Genomic DNA, 18,731 nt, shown 5'->3' with positions numbered 1-18,731 from the left:
TTATGCTATTATGTATTATGCATGCTATTCATTCATTCGTTCCGGATCCACTATCACTGTCACCTTCAATATGCACTTGCTATCCAGACCTTTCTCTTCCTATCTACCGAACTATCTCTCGTGACTCTCGACTACGCCTTCACACCTTGACCTTCCAAGAACCTCTTCAAGTCAGCTAACAGTTCCAACTGTTCTCCCGCTGTCAAAGATGTCACTACAGTCTGCATGATCGATCCTACGGTCACATATTGGATCTGATGAACCCAAAATTTCCATCAGCTCTGGCACGACAAAAATGGTACATATTAGCTGACTGACTCTGATCAAAGAGCTGTAGTAGACATATGAGAACAGACCCATCATGAACCTGGCAAAATCATATGAGCTTCGATACCAAACCATAATGACTGTGAAGATGGGTGTTAGAACTCACTGGCAATCCATTCGATCAGTCATACCACCATGTCCAGGGATACTATGACCGAAATCCTTGATATTGAATGCCCTCTTAAATCCAGAAGCGAAGAATCCACCGAACGGAGCTACGAGCGATGCGAAAGTGGCCATGACTAAAACGTGAATTTGGAATGGAGCGTATGGGATCGAAGGGGGTTCGTGACCAAGCTGTGTCATCATACATAAGTAAATTACAGATCCCGACACGGAAACACGGCGTAACTTACGATAGTCGAAAGGATCTGCCTGGCTGGTCCAGTGAATTCGAAATCTTGCCATACGAAAACGGGGTTAGGTCTACAGGTGACTTGGGAAAGGACGTTGGTACCGAGATCACGAGCGGGACAGATCATATATGGGAATCGCATGAAGAATGTACCCCACTGAACGTTGAGATCAGCTAGGTTCAAGCTTTTTGACGACAAAAAAGCTGACTTACAGCAAGACCGAAAAGAAGGGTACAGATGAATGCCCCTACGAAACCTTCGACAGTTTTCTTCGGTGAAAGCTTGATAAGTGGAGTTCGACCGAATAATTTACCTGATCGCCGGATGACTGCATCAGATTCTCTGGCCTTCTATGGCGTTACCCTTATCTGACTTACCGCAAACGTATGCCATAACGTCATTACATATCACCAAAGATGCAGGAACGAAGAACCATACCAGTCCTTCAAGAATGTTGTTGACAATGAAGTGACTATGAGATGTATACAATCAGCTGGTCCCCTTGAGTCATCTGCTGTCGAACTTACCTTGAGACAACAATAAGCAGCAGAGAAATGTGCACCCAACAGAAAAGAGCAAATTGTTGACGAAGGTATTGTCGTTGTAAATTAGCGACGAAACCGACAAAGCCTATTTGTAGAGATATTCATAGTGAGTTGTGAAGTTGTTCCATCCAGTGGAGCGCAACTCACCAACAACGTAAAGCATGAAACTGATAAATCTATGATTCCTGGCAAAGGGAATCATGTATGCATCTACGAAGACGATGTGCTTGAAGTAGTAGATAATGGATTCGCCGTATAGGAAGTAATTGCAGACCACGAAGAAATACCTGTAGAGAAAGGGATAAGCAACAATGAACGCAATTGAACGCAAGTTGATCGGAATGATGGGGATAAGATACGTACCAATTGAGCGTTTTACTCCATTTGTCACCTTTTTCACCAGCAGCGACGTCCACTTGGTTGGCTCCGTCTGGGAACATCATTGAGAAGATGTAAGCTGTAAGCTGAGATAGGCTATTTTGTCAAGACCGCAACTTACGATCTCTCAAATCGAACAGAGCTGTTACTTCCTTATAAACCAATGTCTGACAGAGCATAACCAATAAAATCATATATGGGTGTCCCATACAGAGAAGACCTACATGATTCCTATAAGTCAGATTGTGCATGATTACACATAGTACGTGAAGCTCACCAATGAAACCACCAATCATGATGAACGTCCAAGTAGTTCTCTCAATGACATTCCTATCCTTCTTCACCACAGGTTTAGGCGGTGATGTAATAGTCTTTTCACCCTCTTTACCTTCTCCAGGAGCTACACCATCTTCAAACTTGACTCCCAATTTAGATGGACTGGTAGGTGTAGGCGTATTACCCGGTCCGGAAGGTTCGAAATCCTGAGGCTGCTTTCTCTTCCTGTTAGATGGTAATTTATCGCCGGTTTTGCCAGGAAGAGTTTCAGGTAGAGTAGGATGAAAGTTGATACTTGATGGAACCGAGGATGATTTATCGGAGGTGGAAGAAGAACTAGGTTTCTCATTTGGAAGTAGAGGTCTTGAAGCTTCTTCTTCTTTATTCTCTGAAGGTATCGAAGCTGAGGGCGCAGGTTCCTGTACACCGTTGATTTTGGACTCCTCTTTCAAAGCTGATGGAGGGACGATCGGCTCTTCTTCTGTCGATGTCAGAGCAGATTCGGAAGTAGTAGCTTGCCCATTCTGCTGAGTGCTAGGTACAGGTATGCTTTCAGCGGCGTTGACGGCGATTTCTTTCGCTGCGTCCACGACGGCATTGGCATTTTCAGCGGTTTTGGAAGCTAGTCTGGCTAATCTCTTTCTGGCGGATTTGGAAAGGGGCGCAGCAGGAGCTTCGGCGGTGCTGGGAGTAGCAACACTGTAAATTCAAATGAGCTTGGTCTTCACATTCATGTCATCAACAAAGCTCACGCTGGTACCTCTTCGACTTCCTCCTCCTCCTCTTCTTCTTCGTGGTCTATGTCATCACCCAGTATATCGAATTTCGATTTACTGATGAAATTAGGTTGAGGACCTCTTCGGGACATCTTGACTCTCTTCTACTTGATATCAATCCGGTTTGGTGTATGCTGAGAGACAAGATATAGGCAGTGTGGAGAGGACAAGCGAAAAGAAGTTTGTGGAATGCCCATGCCCATGCCGGATGACGCTGCTGTTCGCGGTTCCCAACTTTTACCACGTTGATGACGGGTGTATACTTATCAGGAATATGCTTGTTCCATATACACGTCATGGCTTTCACCCTACAGTCAACAACCAAACTTTCTTCACCCAGTCAATTTCGTAAGTTATCTTTCATTTCTACTTTTACTTCTTCCTCTCCATACGCATAATGACCTGATGGTGAGTATCTCTATCCTACTACGCCCTTCATCCTTCTCCCAAAACACTTTCATTACCGCCACAACACTCCTCATTCCGGATGACTCATAACAATCCAACTCCTAAAGACCCTTCCTTGACAAATCTCACATTCATGAACCTCTCAGCTAGGTTCGTTCTCGTGGGGTTTGTTATGTGGAATGCGTCGTGCACCGGGTAGGACCGGATCAGCTAGAGGACTATCTTTACACATGACCTGATTTCTCTGCTTTGCTTCCTGCTCATGATTTCACAATAGGATTAAGAGGGTCTGTATAGCTGATAAGATGATTCAACCTAGTAGTATGACAATCGGCCGTTCTTCATCTTCGATCCATCTTAGCCAGCCAAACGATCATGTCGTACTAACCTCACTAGTGAGTCGCTCTTGCATCTTTTCTTTGTCCTAATTCAGCTCCCCCGAAAATATACGCGATGAAGATAAAACTTCTTACCATACTTTACCTCATTCGCCGACGATCTATGATCGTGATTGGCGAGACAATTTCAGCCTTGACTGAGCGTTCCCCTTTCCTACCTTTACTTTCTTCTGTTCCCTATACCCACCGTAGAGGGAACTCTCAGCTGATCAGATGATTATATCTTATCAGACCTCTGCTCAAACTATTCAACTGATATTTCCGATTTTTACTGTAAGTTGCATTCTCACCTTTTTCTCGTTGTCCCATGTCCCATGCAATTCCTTTTCATCATCATGATGATATCTTTCGATGGGCGGACAGACTCCCAAGCCTATTCACCCGTAAAAAAGGTGATAAACGTCTCGGTGTACAAAAAGTAGACGGGGTGAGGGAATAGTTGATATTCATCGATTTCTGAATTTTCCATTCTTTGCCCGTGATCATATCATATAGCGTAAGAGGACATATCGCTGACTCTGTAGGTGAACAATACTAGGACACGGCTTGCATCGCATCGAATGATATGTTTAATGACGTACTGATCACTTTTGTTTGATTTAATGTTCCGCTGCTTGTTGTACTTCTTGTAAAATGCCCAATGTATGTATATCCTGTCTATCTCACTCATCACGTCCAACGCTTGATTTGCTGCACTTGTACAAACGAAATGATGCTGTCCGCTACATTGAGCTATCCTGCTCTGCATACATGCATGCATATGAATATAACAAGAATGAGATGTACCATCACGGTGCTGCAGAAATGTGAGAGGTGCCCCACTATAACCAATGCAGCGAGACGGAATTTTGACTCGTCCAAAATGTCCAACTTGCATTGTTCAATTCCATCCTCCCTTTGCTTTTGATTTCTGTAGCTCATCCGTATTTCCAACTTCATTGCATCATCTGAGCTTGAATATCGGATCATACAAGATGTCAACGAGTGTGATGTTCGACCAATCCCAAGGCGTGTCAAAACGACGTGCGGTAGATAATCAAGATTTCATGGCTGTCATCTTAGTTGGATATGGTGAAAAGTGAGTTGACCTAGTCGAAAGATCAATTCCCCACTACCTGTCATTTGTTGCTGCTCCATCTCTTCCTCTCTCCCCCTCTATTCAGTCATGAGAATGATGTACACTGACCAGTGATCACTTTCAGTTTGTACCCATTTAATCAAGGTACGAACGTAGTTTCAAAAGCATTATTACCTATTGGAAACGTCCCTGTCATAAACTCAGTTATCGATTGGGTGCTCGCTGCTGGTCTAAGAGGTAAGTCCCTGCGCTGCGGTAGACTTCACTCATGGCTATAAATGATACCAATCTTGATACTGACGGGTGTTGTTTGATGTAATGTACTGCAGACGTCTTGATCATTGTCCCACCATCTTTCTACACCTCGTTAGCTGAACATGTCACTGAACATTATTCTATGGCTACTCACCCAAAAGCGAGGATAGATATCAAGCGCACGACGGAGGGTGAAAAGGACGACGAAGGTGATGAAGATAGTGAATTAGGTGTCAAAGGTGGGACTGGCAGAGAGGGTACTGCTAGGTTGGTAAGGAGATTCAAGAATTGGATTAGGGTGAGGGTATCTTTGCTTTTCACCGCATTTACAGTATCTGATTGCATAATCTATCGAACAGACCGACTTCGTGCTTCTCCCATGTGACCTTTCACCTCCTTCTTCCCTATCCCTCACATCGATATTGGACAAACACCGTTCATCTCCTGATACCGTACTTACTTCTGTATTTTACGAGCCTACCGAATCCGTCAAAGATGGTATGTACAGCTATTCTATAACCCATGTAGGTATAATTCTTAGCTAATTGGTATATATGTATATAGGAGAAGAGAAAGTCCTCGTCGCTCTTGATAAAGATACTAGCGAATTATTATTGATTCAGCCTTTGGAAGGTATGGAAGATGATTTAGAGTTACGGATGGCTTTGATAAGCTCGTACGTCTCCTCTTCAATCCTCAAACAACATTCTTAAGACTGACTAATTGAATTATCGTTCGATGATCCAGTCACCCCACCTTATCCCTCACCACTCGACTTTCCGATGCTCATATATACGTTTTACGACGTACTGTCCTTGATCTATTGTCGACTCGTCGCTCGAAGGATCTGGATAGTATGAGAGAACAGGTGATTCCGTGGTTGATCAAGGGTGGATGGCAGAAAGGTCTAGGCAGACGATGGGCACCGAGTGAGTCGATACTCACCAACTCATCTCATCCAGACGTTGAGTGCATCCAGGTGAAACCGAGATATGCGTCTGGAGCAGTAATAGAAAAGCTGAGTCATGACTTCCTCAAATAATAGTTCTCAACCCACCAAGGAAAGATCCATTCGCTGCTGCCCTAGCTCGATCAACAAGTACAAACCCATCTTCCTCCCCTTACTCCACCCTTTCACCTGGCTCGTCCCCCACCTCAGACCACATTCCTTTACCACGCAGCATACCCGGATCAGCCTCGCGATCAGGCTCGGGATCTCAGGTTGATTCATTGCAGAACAGCATGATCATCGATCCTGAAGAAGACGTCAAAGCATCGATCAAGAAAGATGTAGTAGGTTGGAAATGTAAAGTGCTCGTCACGGCTCCTCAACCTCCTCCAGTCGAATCTCAACAGCCTTCTGGTAAAGGGGGCAATAAACAAGGACAAGGGAAAGACAAAGGTTTGCAGAATGTTTATGAACCGGATTACTTGATAAGAGCGAATAGCTTGGCAGGGTATTGGGAATTGAATAGAAAATTCATCAAAACTCTGTCGACTTCGAGTGGTGCATTGAACAATTTGAGTAATATATCTCAGAATAAACAGATTCAACAATCACTGGAAGATGCTACTGGATCTTTACCTGCCATTTCACCTCAATCGCAAATCTCGCCTGATAGTTTGATAGGTGAGGGAACGCGTGTTGGAGAAAGGGCATCGATAAAGAAATGTATAATCGGAAGACATTGTAATATTGGTAAGAATGCGAAATTGACGGGGTGTGTGTTATGGGATTTCGTCACGGTTGAAGAAAAGTGAGTTCCAACATCTGCTCACTCTAGGCATCCACTCTCCTTGAATTCATGATGAAAATGCTGATGAGATGACTGGTCATGTCTTATAGCGCACGAATAGAAAATACCATTATCTGCTCTAATGGAAGGATAGGCGAGAAGAGTCAGATCAAAGATTGCGAATTTGGTACAGGTTTCGAAGCTAAGCCGGGGGGTGAGTACGACATCCTCCTCTATATGATATACAAGTTAGCCAATACCGTACCTGACATATGTTCTGGAACCTCCTGCAGCCATTCTGAAAGGTGAAAGATTGGTTGCTGGTCAAGAGGCATAAGGACGATTAGATCATTATTGTCGCTCCACCATATCACCAGAAGCTCGATTTGCCCTGCGACATCCATGGCATGTAGAGGGATGGAATGTATATAGCATGGCATTGAAGCATAATGCATGGTCTAGATGCATACATATAGACATGGTTTGATTCATCTCATCTACCTTATGCAATGAAGTGACTACTCGGTGTACCTCCACTCTGCTCGTTCACAGATGATATGGACGCGTGCATTGACAGCAATGACAATTGCATCTCTCAGCTCATCTCATTACCTTGCCCATACATACATATACTGCGCTTGCACAACTCTCGAGAGATAGCTTATCGAGCAGGACCAAAGCTGTCGATGGGTACTTCAGGAGTTACTTGTTGTCCTCCATCATGTCACCTTCCTCTTCCTCCTCACCCTCACCTTCTTCCCCTCCCCGACTCGACAACTCCGTCTCGTCCCTGATTTCCCCACCTTCCTTCCCACCTACACCATCACGTACAACCTCCCAGCTCTCTCTCACTTCAACAGCCAATGCCCACCTCTCGCCTCCCTCCACGACCGAAATCAGTCCTCGGAGAAGAGCACATTCCAATCCAAACTTTCTGTCCGGATCCGGATCCAACCGATCTGCGCCCTCTACACCGACCAAAAGCAAATATGTCAGCGGGAATGGCCTGCTGAACGTACCTTATGGAAGTCTAGCTTTACGATCTAGGACTTCAAGTTCAGCAGCTACGCCTACTGTAGCTTCCTCTTCCAGATCTTTGTTGGAGGGATTACCTGGTTCAGGTTCCAGCTCTGGTTCAGGATTAGGAGGGAATATAGACTTGAAGGATATTGATGGGTTATCAATCAATGCTACTGCTAGTGGAAATGGGAGTGGCAACACGACACCCGCAAGTTCGAGGAAAGGTAAAGAAAAGGAGAAGGAGAAAGGGAAGCAAGTAGATGGAGGTGTAGAAGGTGAGATGAGCTTGTCAATAGGGGATGTAAGGAAAGGATTGAGAGAGTTGGTAAGGAGGAACACGGTAACTGCTACGGATCAAGGACACAATTTCAAGGAGGAAATTGAAAAGAATGAGATGAAAGGTGCGTGAACTCACACTTCTCAATAGTGTATGGTCTAAATAGAGTGTGTTGAATTTTGTTGACCATGTACTTGTGGATAGATACGAAAGATGACCCTGATCCCCATGTGATCGATGATCTCACAAAAGATGGTAGGTTGTCATTATATACCTACCTTTTTTCAACTTTAGACTGCTGACCTCGTATGTTCGATTGAAAAAATAGGTATATCTCGATATTCGCCTAGAAAATATTACGTTTTGACGAATGCTGGTAAACCTGTGTTTAGCTCGTGAGTCCAGTCCAATATGATCCCTTACTTTTCATGGTAATGACTTCCATGCAACTTTGATGTAGCCATGATAACTCATCTCAAGATAATATAACGGAACTGATGGCAATCGCTTCGACACTTATATCGATCTTTCAAGAAGACGATGATAAGATACGGTAAGTTGGGACTATAAATCGGTATATCGCTTAAACCTGATGTTTACTTGTGCGATGTACTCCCAGGTGTATAATCAAAGGTCAGACACGTATAGGATTTCTGCTCAAACCGCCTTTATACCTCTTCGCAGTCAGTGATTGGGGTGAACCCGAACACGTTGTATGTTCTATGATTCTATTCTCATAGACCGATGAAGAGCTGATTTACCTGTATATGTGATTACAGCTCCGCTCGCATCTTGAATACATCCATCTGCATATCTTATCTGTAGTCTCCTCTACTCAGCTATCGAGGGTTTTTCAGCGGAGAAGCAATTTTGACCTGTCGCGATTGTTAGAAGGTATGTCTAGCTTGCTTCATATCGACCCTCGCCAACATCTCGAAATGCCAATTTCTCCTGATCATGTATGCTAGGCACCGAAACATTCTTGAACAAACTTATAGATCGATCACAATTCGATTTCAGCTATCTCACTTCGACTTTACAACCGCTCAGGATGAACCCTGCTACAAGGGATATGGCTGGTGCCGCCTTGATGCCCCCAAGTAAATTTAATGTGAGTAAGATGATAGGAGGGGAATATAGAGAGAAAGGCAGCTGAATTTGTTGTATTTTTGCCGATGTAGGATTTGCTTTATGTACTGCTCATTGCGGATGGACGGATCGTCACACTTCTTAGACCTAGGAAACACGCTGTACATCCTTCTGGTGGGTCGCCAGCTATCCCGGCCATTTCATAACCAAGCTTTTAGTCATCATTTTGAGCTGACACATGGTGCTAGACCTCCATTTACTGCTCAACACCCTTGCTTCTTCCTCGACGTTGCGGTCTTCCGAGACATGGCTACCCATCTGTTTCCCGAAATTCAATCCAGCTGGTTTCGTACATGCATATGTCAGTTATGTGACCGAGGATGTGGGATTGGTATTTGTCAGTGCGGATAGAGAAGCTTTCGAAGATCTCAGAGGTTGGAAAAGTATTGTCATGGAAGTGAGCTTACCATGACACATCTTCTTATACGGGATCTTGGCTGACACTACAATTGACAGAAATTGGAGAATGACAAGACTTTGTCGAGAATCACTGAATCCATCCCTCTCCACGCTTATACCGTTTGTAAGTATCTCACTGCTCTTGACCCGACGCAGCCAGGAGCTGAGAGATGGTATCATATGATATGATAGCTGCCATTGGATGTCCAGGTCTTCGTCACTTTATATACAAATCTCGAACGTATATCCAAATTACTCAGCCTGAATGGGAAGCCCCGTATACTGAAGATAGCATAGATAGGAAACGGTAAGTAACGAATGATTGACAAATTGTACGGTCCCTTGCTAATGACTCTGTGTCTGCCATAGATTGATCACGTTATATCAGAAGTTACACGATATCGTCCATGGTCGATCTGGACAAACCCAGACGTATAAATTGGTATATATACGTACAGAGCATGAAGCGTGTTTAGCTTGGGTGAGTACATCGTTCAAACAACCAGTATAGACTGTCTCTCTCGATGCCAGGAAGAGATGCTGACGTGAGATCGCATCGGTACGCAATATAGTTAACGAAACCATTCGAGTTGTATCTGACTGTATCACCTCAATTGTCGAAATTTGCTGTTGTAGCTGCTGCCAACACGGTTGCAAAGTGGGTTTTGGCCGAAGAAGGTCGAGTGTTTTTGAAGGATGCACCGGTGTTCTAGACCCGAAGAACGGAGGAACGACGTCTATAGCATGGATATGGATAGATGGACTGAAGTACAAGATATAGGTTGTATAGGATATATATCAGCATGTACTTGCATTTGCTGTCTTGTAAACCAGATACACATGCCAAACCAGGATCTGTCCCTGAATCAGAACAATGGGACACACACACACAGCATACTCAACTTGATTCAACATTACATATTACCATATCAGGCAATTTTCCGATCTGGTCCGTTGGGCTGTCATCTCTTAAATCCGAGTATAAAGGTAGACACACCACATCAGCTTTGATCTCTTTTCCTTCCTGTTTCCCATTTCATGCCATCAATTCGACCGCTCGTCAAAAGAGCGATATCGCTTCGCATCGGCATCGGCATCGGCAGCGGCATTGCATCGCGTTACCAGCATCTCCTCAAGTCCTTTTACTCAATCTTGGTCTGTTTCCCGCTATTCCCGTTGGATCTACCGCCCACCTGTACTCTGCGGCCGTTATGGAAGCAACTATGTTCTCCTCAAAAGGATCACCAGAGTTTTCCATTATACCACCAAACATATCAACATCACCCTACAAACCATTCAGACCCTCGAAAAAACCGGTATCGACATTCGGATCGCTGGACGCTTTTGACGGTTCAAACGCTCAAGCTGGACCGTCACGCATCAGAGCGCAATCAGGGTTTGAAACACCTCTCAATCTCCCTGATCCCTTCTTGACCAAACTTGACCCCTTCACTAGCAACCAGCATGGTGTAGTGGATATCCAGCAAAGTGTGGAAGATGCACAAATCCTCAAGCGATCCAAGGAGCAATTCGGGAGCTATACATGTCGCATAGAGAGGTGTAAGGCGATATTGGGTAATTACGAGATATTACTCAAGGTTAGTGCTATCTAGTCTAACGCACGCGTTTGACTTTTGAATGTTACAAGTACTCATCGTGTGTTGGTTCGTACAGCATGTCGATAAACATCTTCAAAAGATGCATGCACATACATACCAGGAAGACATACAAGACAATGACGATGATAATGTAAGTTTCACCAGGACGTACGAACGACATGCATACACGGATATCAGGTATTTACATATACATCTGTTTCTAACAGTTCTTCTCAAGACGCCGGCCCAGGTATAATTGTCCTTGGGGCACATGCAAGCAAGATGAACACGATATCGAACGATTGAAAAGACATATCGAGGTTGTTCATCTGGCACCTGAGCTACGATGTCCTTTTAAAGGTCTGTATTGACTTCATCGCATTGTCGCATCGTCTCATTATCGACTGACAATGATCACCCATGTCCAGGTTGTAATGATAAACTGTACAAGCCCGGATATGGTATATCAAGTATATCATATCATTCTCAAAGACATCGTATTCCTTGGGAAGAGTCTTCGTTTCAACCTAGTTTTCTTAATTCATATCTTCCTGTAAACCCTTCTCCACCTCTACCAGATATCGTCTTACCAGCATATATGATCTCTCATCCACCAATCTTACCTCGAGGTCAGATCCAACCCAAGTCCAAGACTCGTACAGCTTCACCACCTTACGTTCCAATCCCTTCGATACCTCGATACATCTACGAGGAAGACGATTTTTTTATTCCCTCTACACCAAAATCAGGTAAAACTGGCAGTAACAAGAGTCCACCAACCTTTCGTAAGATGGAACATCCAATCTTACCTAATCGCAACGACGATACCAACCCTTTCTTTCCCCTATGTGGAGAAGCGATATCATACGATTCCACTGGAACATTCTCAGGAAGTATATTCCCTTCGACAGTGCCTCCGGAAGGAGACGAAGATAGGGAAAGGGACAGTCTGGGCAATTTCATCGTTCCGTCCGCTTCTGAGGATGGCGCGGTACAACTACAAATTAGGAAGAAGTTACCGAATAAGATTGGGAAAATGGGTTTGGGTAGACCTAAATTGGGTGTTCCTGCAGATGTGTTCGAGTGGCATAGGAAACAGAAGGAGATGAGAATGAAGAACCAAAAATTGAAAGATAGAAAAGGTAAAGGTAAAACAACAGAAATATCATCGGACGAAAAGATGGATCTCGGTGATCTTCAAGTTACAGCAGTAATAGCAGAAGAGAAATTGAAGGAGCTCAAATTGAATTTGAAGAAATGCCATCCTGATTCGATTAGAAGTTCGGCATTACGATTCGCAAGTAGGAAAACTGGGAGGTCAGTAGGTGTTGATGTATGGAAAGAGGTTATAAGGTTTGAGAATGAAGGTAGATATTGGGGTGAATTATGAAGAAATCGAGTTTGACAATTGAAGTCGGGGCTTCGTTAATTTTGTTGATGGAACTTTTGTATGTTAGCGTATTGTTGCCGAATTGTAAGATAGAATTTGATAGATCAGTTGTATCGTAAACCGTTAGAGAAGATATACATCACAAGATACCATTATATTCATGTTCAATATTTTGTATAAGCATTATATGTATTCTATTCGTGAGACCATGCGATTCGTCGTTCGTTATTCGTTAATCTCGTTTGGTATATTTTCGTTTCGTTCGTTTTGGTTTTGGGTTGACTGGGACGGATGAAGATTGTTTGGATAATTTGGCGAGCCTTAATTCTTCTTTCAAACGACGCTTTTCGGCACGTTTTTCTAGTTCTATAATTCATTTGGAGTGTCAGCAAATGTAGGATAAGGGATCATGGAGATGCATGCTGAGGACGGGGGCAAGGAGGTGTGGACAGGAGGGCGGGAGCGGGGAGATGAGGAGTACAAAGGGGTTAGTAGGCGCGGAGCGGAGGGGGATGACAGAACCGGGTAGTAGAAGGACCGAGATGAGGGATGAAACAGAGAGAGGGTGTAGGCGGAACGGGTATGGCAAGAGGAAGAGTGGATCGGATTGGGGTTGTCAGATGGAGGGGAGGCAGAATAATTGAACGAATAACATATGATGGTGAGCAGATGCATTGAGGTAGAGACCGAGAAGGACAACTGGATGCGCGAACGAGGAATATGACAATCATGTGGATGGATAGTGTGGGGCAGAAATTCTACTACGTACCTTGCTGAGATTGATGTGGACGTATCGCATTGTTCGTTCTCGGTAAGACAGTGTCGTAAAGACAGTCAAGAATAGATTCTTCTTGATTAAGCTGGGGGCGTTGAAGAATACCGAGACGATGAGTGAGTACTAGATGCAGGTAAGTCAGCGACAGCTGCATTAAGCATGGCATTAACACAATTCAAGGTTATCGATTCTGGCTCACGATCATGGTCATCCACCTTGTACATCTCTCTGAGCCTTCCATTTGCGTCCTTCACTAGCCTGAACAGGATATGGTATCGTCAATCAGCAAGATACACCCGACTCACACATGCCCTGAGCGATCTCGACAGGGACGTAGCCTGACTTACGGCTCAAAATCCTTATCCAAACTAGCAGCACTCAACACTCCCATCCAATCTATCGCACCCATCTGTCTCCTCTTCTTACCAATATCTGCTGGTCTCATGATAGCTAGATTCGTTAATATGCTATTTAGATATTCCTTTGTCGACTTGATGAAATCATCAGGTAGACTCGATTCTAATTCCTGTTCTAAATCCGGATCGAGAATCTGATGAGACAACGATTCTTCACCTTCACCATTACCGTGATTGTTATCGGTATAAGGTGATTTCAATCCATTCAATCGTATATATGACACTGCAAATGATTTGATCGTATCTTCTAACGGGTCTGAATCTATACCTATACCTCCATTTTGCTGAGTCTGCTTGTCCAGTTCGGCCGTCGATAATGGCCATTTGACTTTTTCTCGCTCTTTATCCCTATCATCCGTCTTCCTCTTCTTATTCTTGTTTATGGATCCACTGACATCTTGATATGATGGTGCAAATCCAGGTCCATCAATACGTCTTGTTTTATTTGGTGACGAAGACTGATGATCACCTCCTTCACCTTCAGTTTCTACTTCTACTTCGAGATCTTCTGATTCTAATTCATTTTCCAACCCATCTTCGTTTTCGGCAATGATAGGAATTTGGAGTTTCTGTTGCCTGTGGGCATCGGGAGGATGAGAAAGTCTCCAAGATAGATCATACTCTTCAGTACGATCAAGGTTGGTAGCGAAGTTGAGGTAATTCGCAACGTCATGTTTGGATAATCGTGAGGGACCGGGACTACCGGGGGTAATTGCTGGTGATTCATCTCTCCAGAAGGATCTGCGAGAGGAGGATACGGGGAATGAAGACATTGCGTATCTATTCCAAAGGTGTCATGACATAATATGGATGGCCCGGAGCGAGGATACGGTCTTTGGTTCTTGATGACGGACACCGATACGACGTGTGAGATAAAGATCAAATCTGCAGATCCATGCCGGGTCTGTTGGTGAGATCTTTTTTTTTTTGATTTTTTTTTTTTGCGTTTTTGGAGATTTTGGGCTAGATGTGAAATCAAATGTGGCACCTTGCAAAACTGATTCGGACATTCTGCAATCAGAGCATTCTATGACTGGCATGATCTTGTATCTGTGAGCGTCGCTCAAGGACAGCCCAATGTACATGCCACTCGTACATTATCTTCACGGGTACAAACTTGATGACTATCAGACGCTGTCAAATTCTACACCTGGTAGATTCTGCATTCCTCCTGCATTTGACATGGCTTGAAAAGTCATTGTCCGACACTTCAGGAGAGGGGGAAAGGTCAGCTCACGAGGGTGCTTCAGGGGTCAGCTCAAGGTCTTACTTACCTTTTCGAGATTGTGTCTCTATCTTGAGGCGCGGGGAATGTCGACTCGGATGGCGACAGCACAGTACGTGGTCTCACCGCAAGGCTAGAATGCACGATTTAACGGATCAGAACGAGGCCTTTTCCTTCAGAAGCACACAATTTTTAAGGTCATTGTGCGTATGGAACTCACCTCGTTGCCGTACGATATATAGGAATTTATTGATAGCATATGATCTGGGAAGGATGACCCAAATCAAATCCAAATCTCTCTCTAACATTGGCCCGTCCGAGCCATCACCGAAATATTCACCTTCCAAGGCAAAGAAAACATCTGCTATCCAGATGTCCTTTCTGAAAGTAGTATCGATTTTCTATGTCTGATCATCAACATATGACAGATCCAAACTACAATTAAATCAGACTGAAAGATAGATAGGACGCAGTGACGTACACGGGCTTCCGGATCATCCTGATCACCCTTATCGTCTTCGAACGAACCTCCTCCATAGTAGTCCGAGTTGTCGTAGTCGTAAACGCCGAAATAGTCCCACCTGAGATTGAGCTTTTTGATAGCTGCCAAAAGCATCGCATCTGAAGATTTGAGTTTTCTGGACAGATTTGTGTCGGGTTCATTCTCCAACATGGGATATCCATGCTTCAGCCCAAATGCCAGTGCGCCCCCCTCAGGTAAGAATTCGGGTTTGAGTATCTCCTTGAAAGCTTTAACAATAGGTACAAGTCGAGTATCAAAAGTAGACTGCTTGAATTCGGTTGCGTTCTTGCCCAGGAAGATGTCGTAGGCGATGGTAATCCGTGTTCCAGAGGTTACTGGGAGGACCTCATGCTCACAGTCAGAGTACAAGAAACCCCAAGCGAACGATACGTCTTCAATTTGTTTTCCCCAATCAAAGGTGATAGTGGAGCCATTCTGGCGGACGACAAGTGCACCTCCCGTGAATGGACTGGGAAGGCAAATCATGAGTGTGCCGATGTAATCTTGACTCTGTGGTGTACTGAGATGAAATCACGTCAGCTCAACACTTTGGACGATCTTGAAAGAGACAGATGTTCAGATGTACTGTAAACTTACTCCTTATGAGCTTTGAAAAAGCCTCCTTCACAATAAGCATTTAGCTTGTTGATTTTGGCTTCTAGTGGAATCTCATAGTCTAACTTCCTAGCGAGAAGTGTAAGAAGACCGCATACCGAGAGAAGGTCGTTCGTAAGTGCGAAGTGGGGTGGCTTGAGCTCACGAGCTTGCCTGTATGTTTGGTCGTAAACGAGCTCATTACCCCTACCGAAAGGGGAAGGCTCGCCAGTATTATAGATATCTTTGGCTGTTTCTTGTGTGAGAGGGAAGGTTACAGATCTTGATGCAAATGATAAGTGAGCTGTCCTCTGAGAAGCCTCGCACTCACTTGATCGCACCTCGTGTCTTCTTTTCAGTCGGTTTTTGATAGTACAAAGCCAATGTATCGATATTCACCGCGTGTGTTCACCGCGTGTGGAGGGAAGATTCCACTGCATGCGAAGTTGTTTGAAGCATCTTGGGATGTATAGGCCTGTTCAAGCTGATCTACTTTGGCGACTTGGTTTTTATTGAGGAAAGGACGATGCGGCATGATGGGTGATGTGGAGTGAAAGAGGCGGGAAGGCGGAATAACAGGAAGAGAAGAAGAGATGAGGATAGGTCAAACGCTCAATATATGTCTATATATATGCATCAATGAAGGTGGAGTGTAGATGACGAGACTGGGTTGATGACTGCAGTTGACTGGGTTATAGGTCCTCATAAGCGAGTCCTGAGATGGACACACAGGGGTTGACGTCAACCAAACTCAAACTGGTCGGTGGCGGCTACGCCTCCTTGGGTGGCACTCGCCTTCATTCTCAGCTTTATGATCTGCGAAGGTGATATACTTACACGACTTCACACGAAGCACTGACTCTCTTGCACCCAGCATCTGCCTGAGAAGTTGAATGAACGCAAGATGGATGTGGATGGGTAAAAGAAGAAACCATCAGAATTGTGGACATTCCGGTTATGACTTGCCCGGCAGCAGCTCATGGGCGTTTAATTGTCTTAAACCATTCTCTCCTGCGATCTGAGCCAAAATGGAAAGGTTTGGACACTATAGTTGAGGTGAAATAAACAATGAGTTTCAGTCTCTGAGTATGCAGGAGCTGCCATAAAAGTCTAAAATATAGAAATGTACTTTAGATAGGATAGGAGCGAACTACAATATCCAACATGGGCAAGAGCACAAACTGGGGGATTTAGTTCTGCTACTTCTTTACATTCACATTGATACTACTATAAAGGCTACAATTAGATATCCTATCAATGTACGCTTCAAGCACTAAGGCAAAGAGTGGTTCTTATTTGGAACCGCCCTTTTGGCCTTCGACGTGAGGGTCAGGTCCGTCACTATGAATGACATTGTCAGATGAGCTATTCCCGCCGAAGTGAGCGGCTGCAGGCACTTACGAGCCGCCAAAGCCATGGTCAGATCTGGTTCGAGCATCCTCAGTACCGTCCTTCTTTACACCATCGTGTTCGGAAGGCTTGTAGTTGTCAGTTCCAGAGACGGAACCACCTTTTTGTCCTTCAACGTGAGGGTCGGGACCATCACTTAAAGAATTTCGAGTCAGACAAGTTTCACTAAGTGTCACTAGTGATAATTCTGGGTACTCACGATCCTCCGAAGCCGTGTTCTGAGCTTACTCTCTTGTCGGGAGTACCATCTTGTTTAAGACCGTCGTGCTAGAGGTGTAATAGAGACTGTCAGAACAAATTGCAAAAAGTCCCAACATCGAAGGATGGTCCGAAGGAAGTAGCAAAAAAAAATGTCGAACTTACTTCGGAAGGCTTGTAAGTAGACATGTTGACTAATGGGTTTGTTGTGTATTTGTTGTGTTGTTGTAGAAGTTGTTGTGATGGAAAAAATGGAAGTTGGAAAGTCGAGAAAACAAGCGGTATTTATAGACGAAATCTGGGCATGGATATTTGGTTGAGATGATTGTAGTTGAGTCAACTGTCGTCATTCGTCTGAATTGATCTCATGACGTAGAGAACAGATGACGAAAGAGAACGATACGTTATTGATAGTCTTAGTTTCACAAAACAACGCAAAAATGTGGGTAAATCGATCTGCATTCAGTAATGAAACCAGCCCCATCTCGTCAGATCTTTCAGGTAAACACCCTACAAACTGAGCCGGATCGGAAGTCTTACTACTCTATCAGGACTCATTCGTATGTATCTTTAGATAATCCAGCCATTTGAACTGTTTATTTCCCTTAAAATTGTGCAATTGATTCAAAGATCGAAATCTGATACGAATCGATAAAATCGATAAAATCGGTGAAAAAGCGAGATTTCGATGAAATCCAGAGATCGAGATCGGCTGGAGACCCGCAAAATCTAATGTTCGTCACGTCTATTCCAGCGATCGCGTGTGGCATGTTTACCCGTTGAAACGCCTTGTGCTTTCACTGGAATCGAGACTAAAAAGTCCTCATACAGGGAAATTCGATACATCCAATAACCGGTCCGTCACCATGACCATCACCGTCACCGATTTCTGTCAACTGATATCTGAATCGATCGATCGACGACATCAAAACACGATAGTATCAGATAACCACTTGTTGACATCGTCTAGAAATGGTGTTCATATTCGTCATTTAACGATATCCCCATGTTTGTCGATGGAGTTGATGACGAATTGTGGTGCAATCGCGTTACCAATATGAACCATTGGGGAGAAGCCTCACGCGATGTTTACGATCATCTTCCCGACGTGCTCCCAATGTTACCTATCGTAGAACAGATTCTTTACGATGCAATGATCAGAGACCGGCTGGTGGCCTGTCCTTTCAAGGGTTCGGGTTATCCGAGTCAACGATATCATGATCG

The 18,731-nt window shown here is 44.2% G+C and overlaps 7 protein-coding genes across 7 annotated transcripts; 3 read left to right on the top strand and 4 right to left on the bottom strand.

The window, feature by feature from the left end:
- Positions 1-131: 131 nt before the first annotated feature.
- On the bottom strand, positions 132-2,750 carry I203_107420 (uncharacterized protein; the record flags this gene model as incomplete). Its single annotated transcript, XM_019145502.1, has 12 exons — positions 132-254; positions 319-367; positions 434-624; positions 684-839; positions 896-996; positions 1,061-1,155; positions 1,211-1,313; positions 1,376-1,515; positions 1,592-1,658; positions 1,728-1,826; positions 1,884-2,581; positions 2,635-2,750. The coding sequence occupies 12 exons, from the start codon at positions 2,748-2,750 to the stop codon at positions 132-134; spliced, it is 1,938 nt and encodes a 645-aa protein (XP_019005321.1).
- A 1,688-nt stretch (positions 2,751-4,438) lies between these two features.
- On the top strand, positions 4,439-6,870 carry I203_107419 (uncharacterized protein; the record flags this gene model as incomplete). The annotated part of the gene is made up of 9 exons (XM_019145501.1): positions 4,439-4,542; positions 4,667-4,779; positions 4,872-5,095; positions 5,157-5,295; positions 5,362-5,473; positions 5,545-5,726; positions 5,843-6,554; positions 6,644-6,747; positions 6,827-6,870. 9 exons carry the CDS (start codon positions 4,439-4,441, stop codon positions 6,868-6,870), a joined length of 1,734 nt encoding a protein of 577 aa, XP_019005320.1.
- A 384-nt stretch (positions 6,871-7,254) lies between these two features.
- On the top strand, positions 7,255-10,091 carry I203_107418 (uncharacterized protein; the record flags this gene model as incomplete). Its single annotated transcript, XM_019145500.1, has 13 exons — positions 7,255-7,954; positions 8,035-8,085; positions 8,159-8,225; positions 8,291-8,383; positions 8,450-8,543; positions 8,610-8,724; positions 8,799-8,941; positions 9,012-9,093; positions 9,168-9,376; positions 9,436-9,502; positions 9,571-9,685; positions 9,748-9,859; positions 9,951-10,091. The coding sequence occupies 13 exons, from the start codon at positions 7,255-7,257 to the stop codon at positions 10,089-10,091; spliced, it is 1,989 nt and encodes a 662-aa protein (XP_019005319.1).
- Positions 10,092-10,601: 510 nt separating this feature from the next.
- Positions 10,602-12,366, top strand: I203_107417 (uncharacterized protein; the record flags this gene model as incomplete). Its single annotated transcript, XM_019145499.2, has 4 exons — positions 10,602-10,976; positions 11,053-11,127; positions 11,204-11,336; positions 11,405-12,366. 4 exons carry the CDS (start codon positions 10,602-10,604, stop codon positions 12,364-12,366), a joined length of 1,545 nt encoding a protein of 514 aa, XP_019005318.2.
- A 232-nt stretch (positions 12,367-12,598) lies between these two features.
- Positions 12,599-14,330, bottom strand: I203_107416 (uncharacterized protein; the record flags this gene model as incomplete). The annotated part of the gene is made up of 4 exons (XM_019145497.2): positions 12,599-12,732; positions 13,136-13,264; positions 13,341-13,399; positions 13,489-14,330. 4 exons carry the CDS (start codon positions 14,328-14,330, stop codon positions 12,599-12,601), a joined length of 1,164 nt encoding a protein of 387 aa, XP_019005316.2.
- A 497-nt stretch (positions 14,331-14,827) lies between these two features.
- I203_107415 (uncharacterized protein) lies at positions 14,828-16,434 on the bottom strand (the record flags this gene model as incomplete). Its single annotated transcript, XM_065518186.1, has 7 exons — positions 14,828-14,849; positions 14,909-14,915; positions 15,003-15,183; positions 15,264-15,825; positions 15,903-16,181; positions 16,231-16,250; positions 16,312-16,434. 7 exons carry the CDS (start codon positions 16,432-16,434, stop codon positions 14,828-14,830), a joined length of 1,194 nt encoding a protein of 397 aa, XP_065372916.1.
- Positions 16,435-17,191: 757 nt separating this feature from the next.
- On the bottom strand, positions 17,192-17,696 carry I203_107414 (uncharacterized protein; the record flags this gene model as incomplete). Its single annotated transcript, XM_019145495.1, has 4 exons — positions 17,192-17,240; positions 17,301-17,444; positions 17,509-17,576; positions 17,673-17,696. The coding sequence occupies 4 exons, from the start codon at positions 17,694-17,696 to the stop codon at positions 17,192-17,194; spliced, it is 285 nt and encodes a 94-aa protein (XP_019005314.1).
- Between the last annotated feature and the right edge of the window lie 1,035 nt (positions 17,697-18,731).

Source organism: Kwoniella mangroviensis, chromosome 2 (genome assembly GCF_000507465.2).
Source record: "Kwoniella mangroviensis CBS 8507 chromosome 2, whole genome shotgun sequence".
Classification (NCBI taxonomy): domain Eukaryota; kingdom Fungi; phylum Basidiomycota; class Tremellomycetes; order Tremellales; family Cryptococcaceae; genus Kwoniella; species Kwoniella mangrovensis.
The sequence above is the reverse complement of the archived record's forward strand: the minus strand, read 5'-3'. Positions and strand labels throughout refer to the sequence as shown.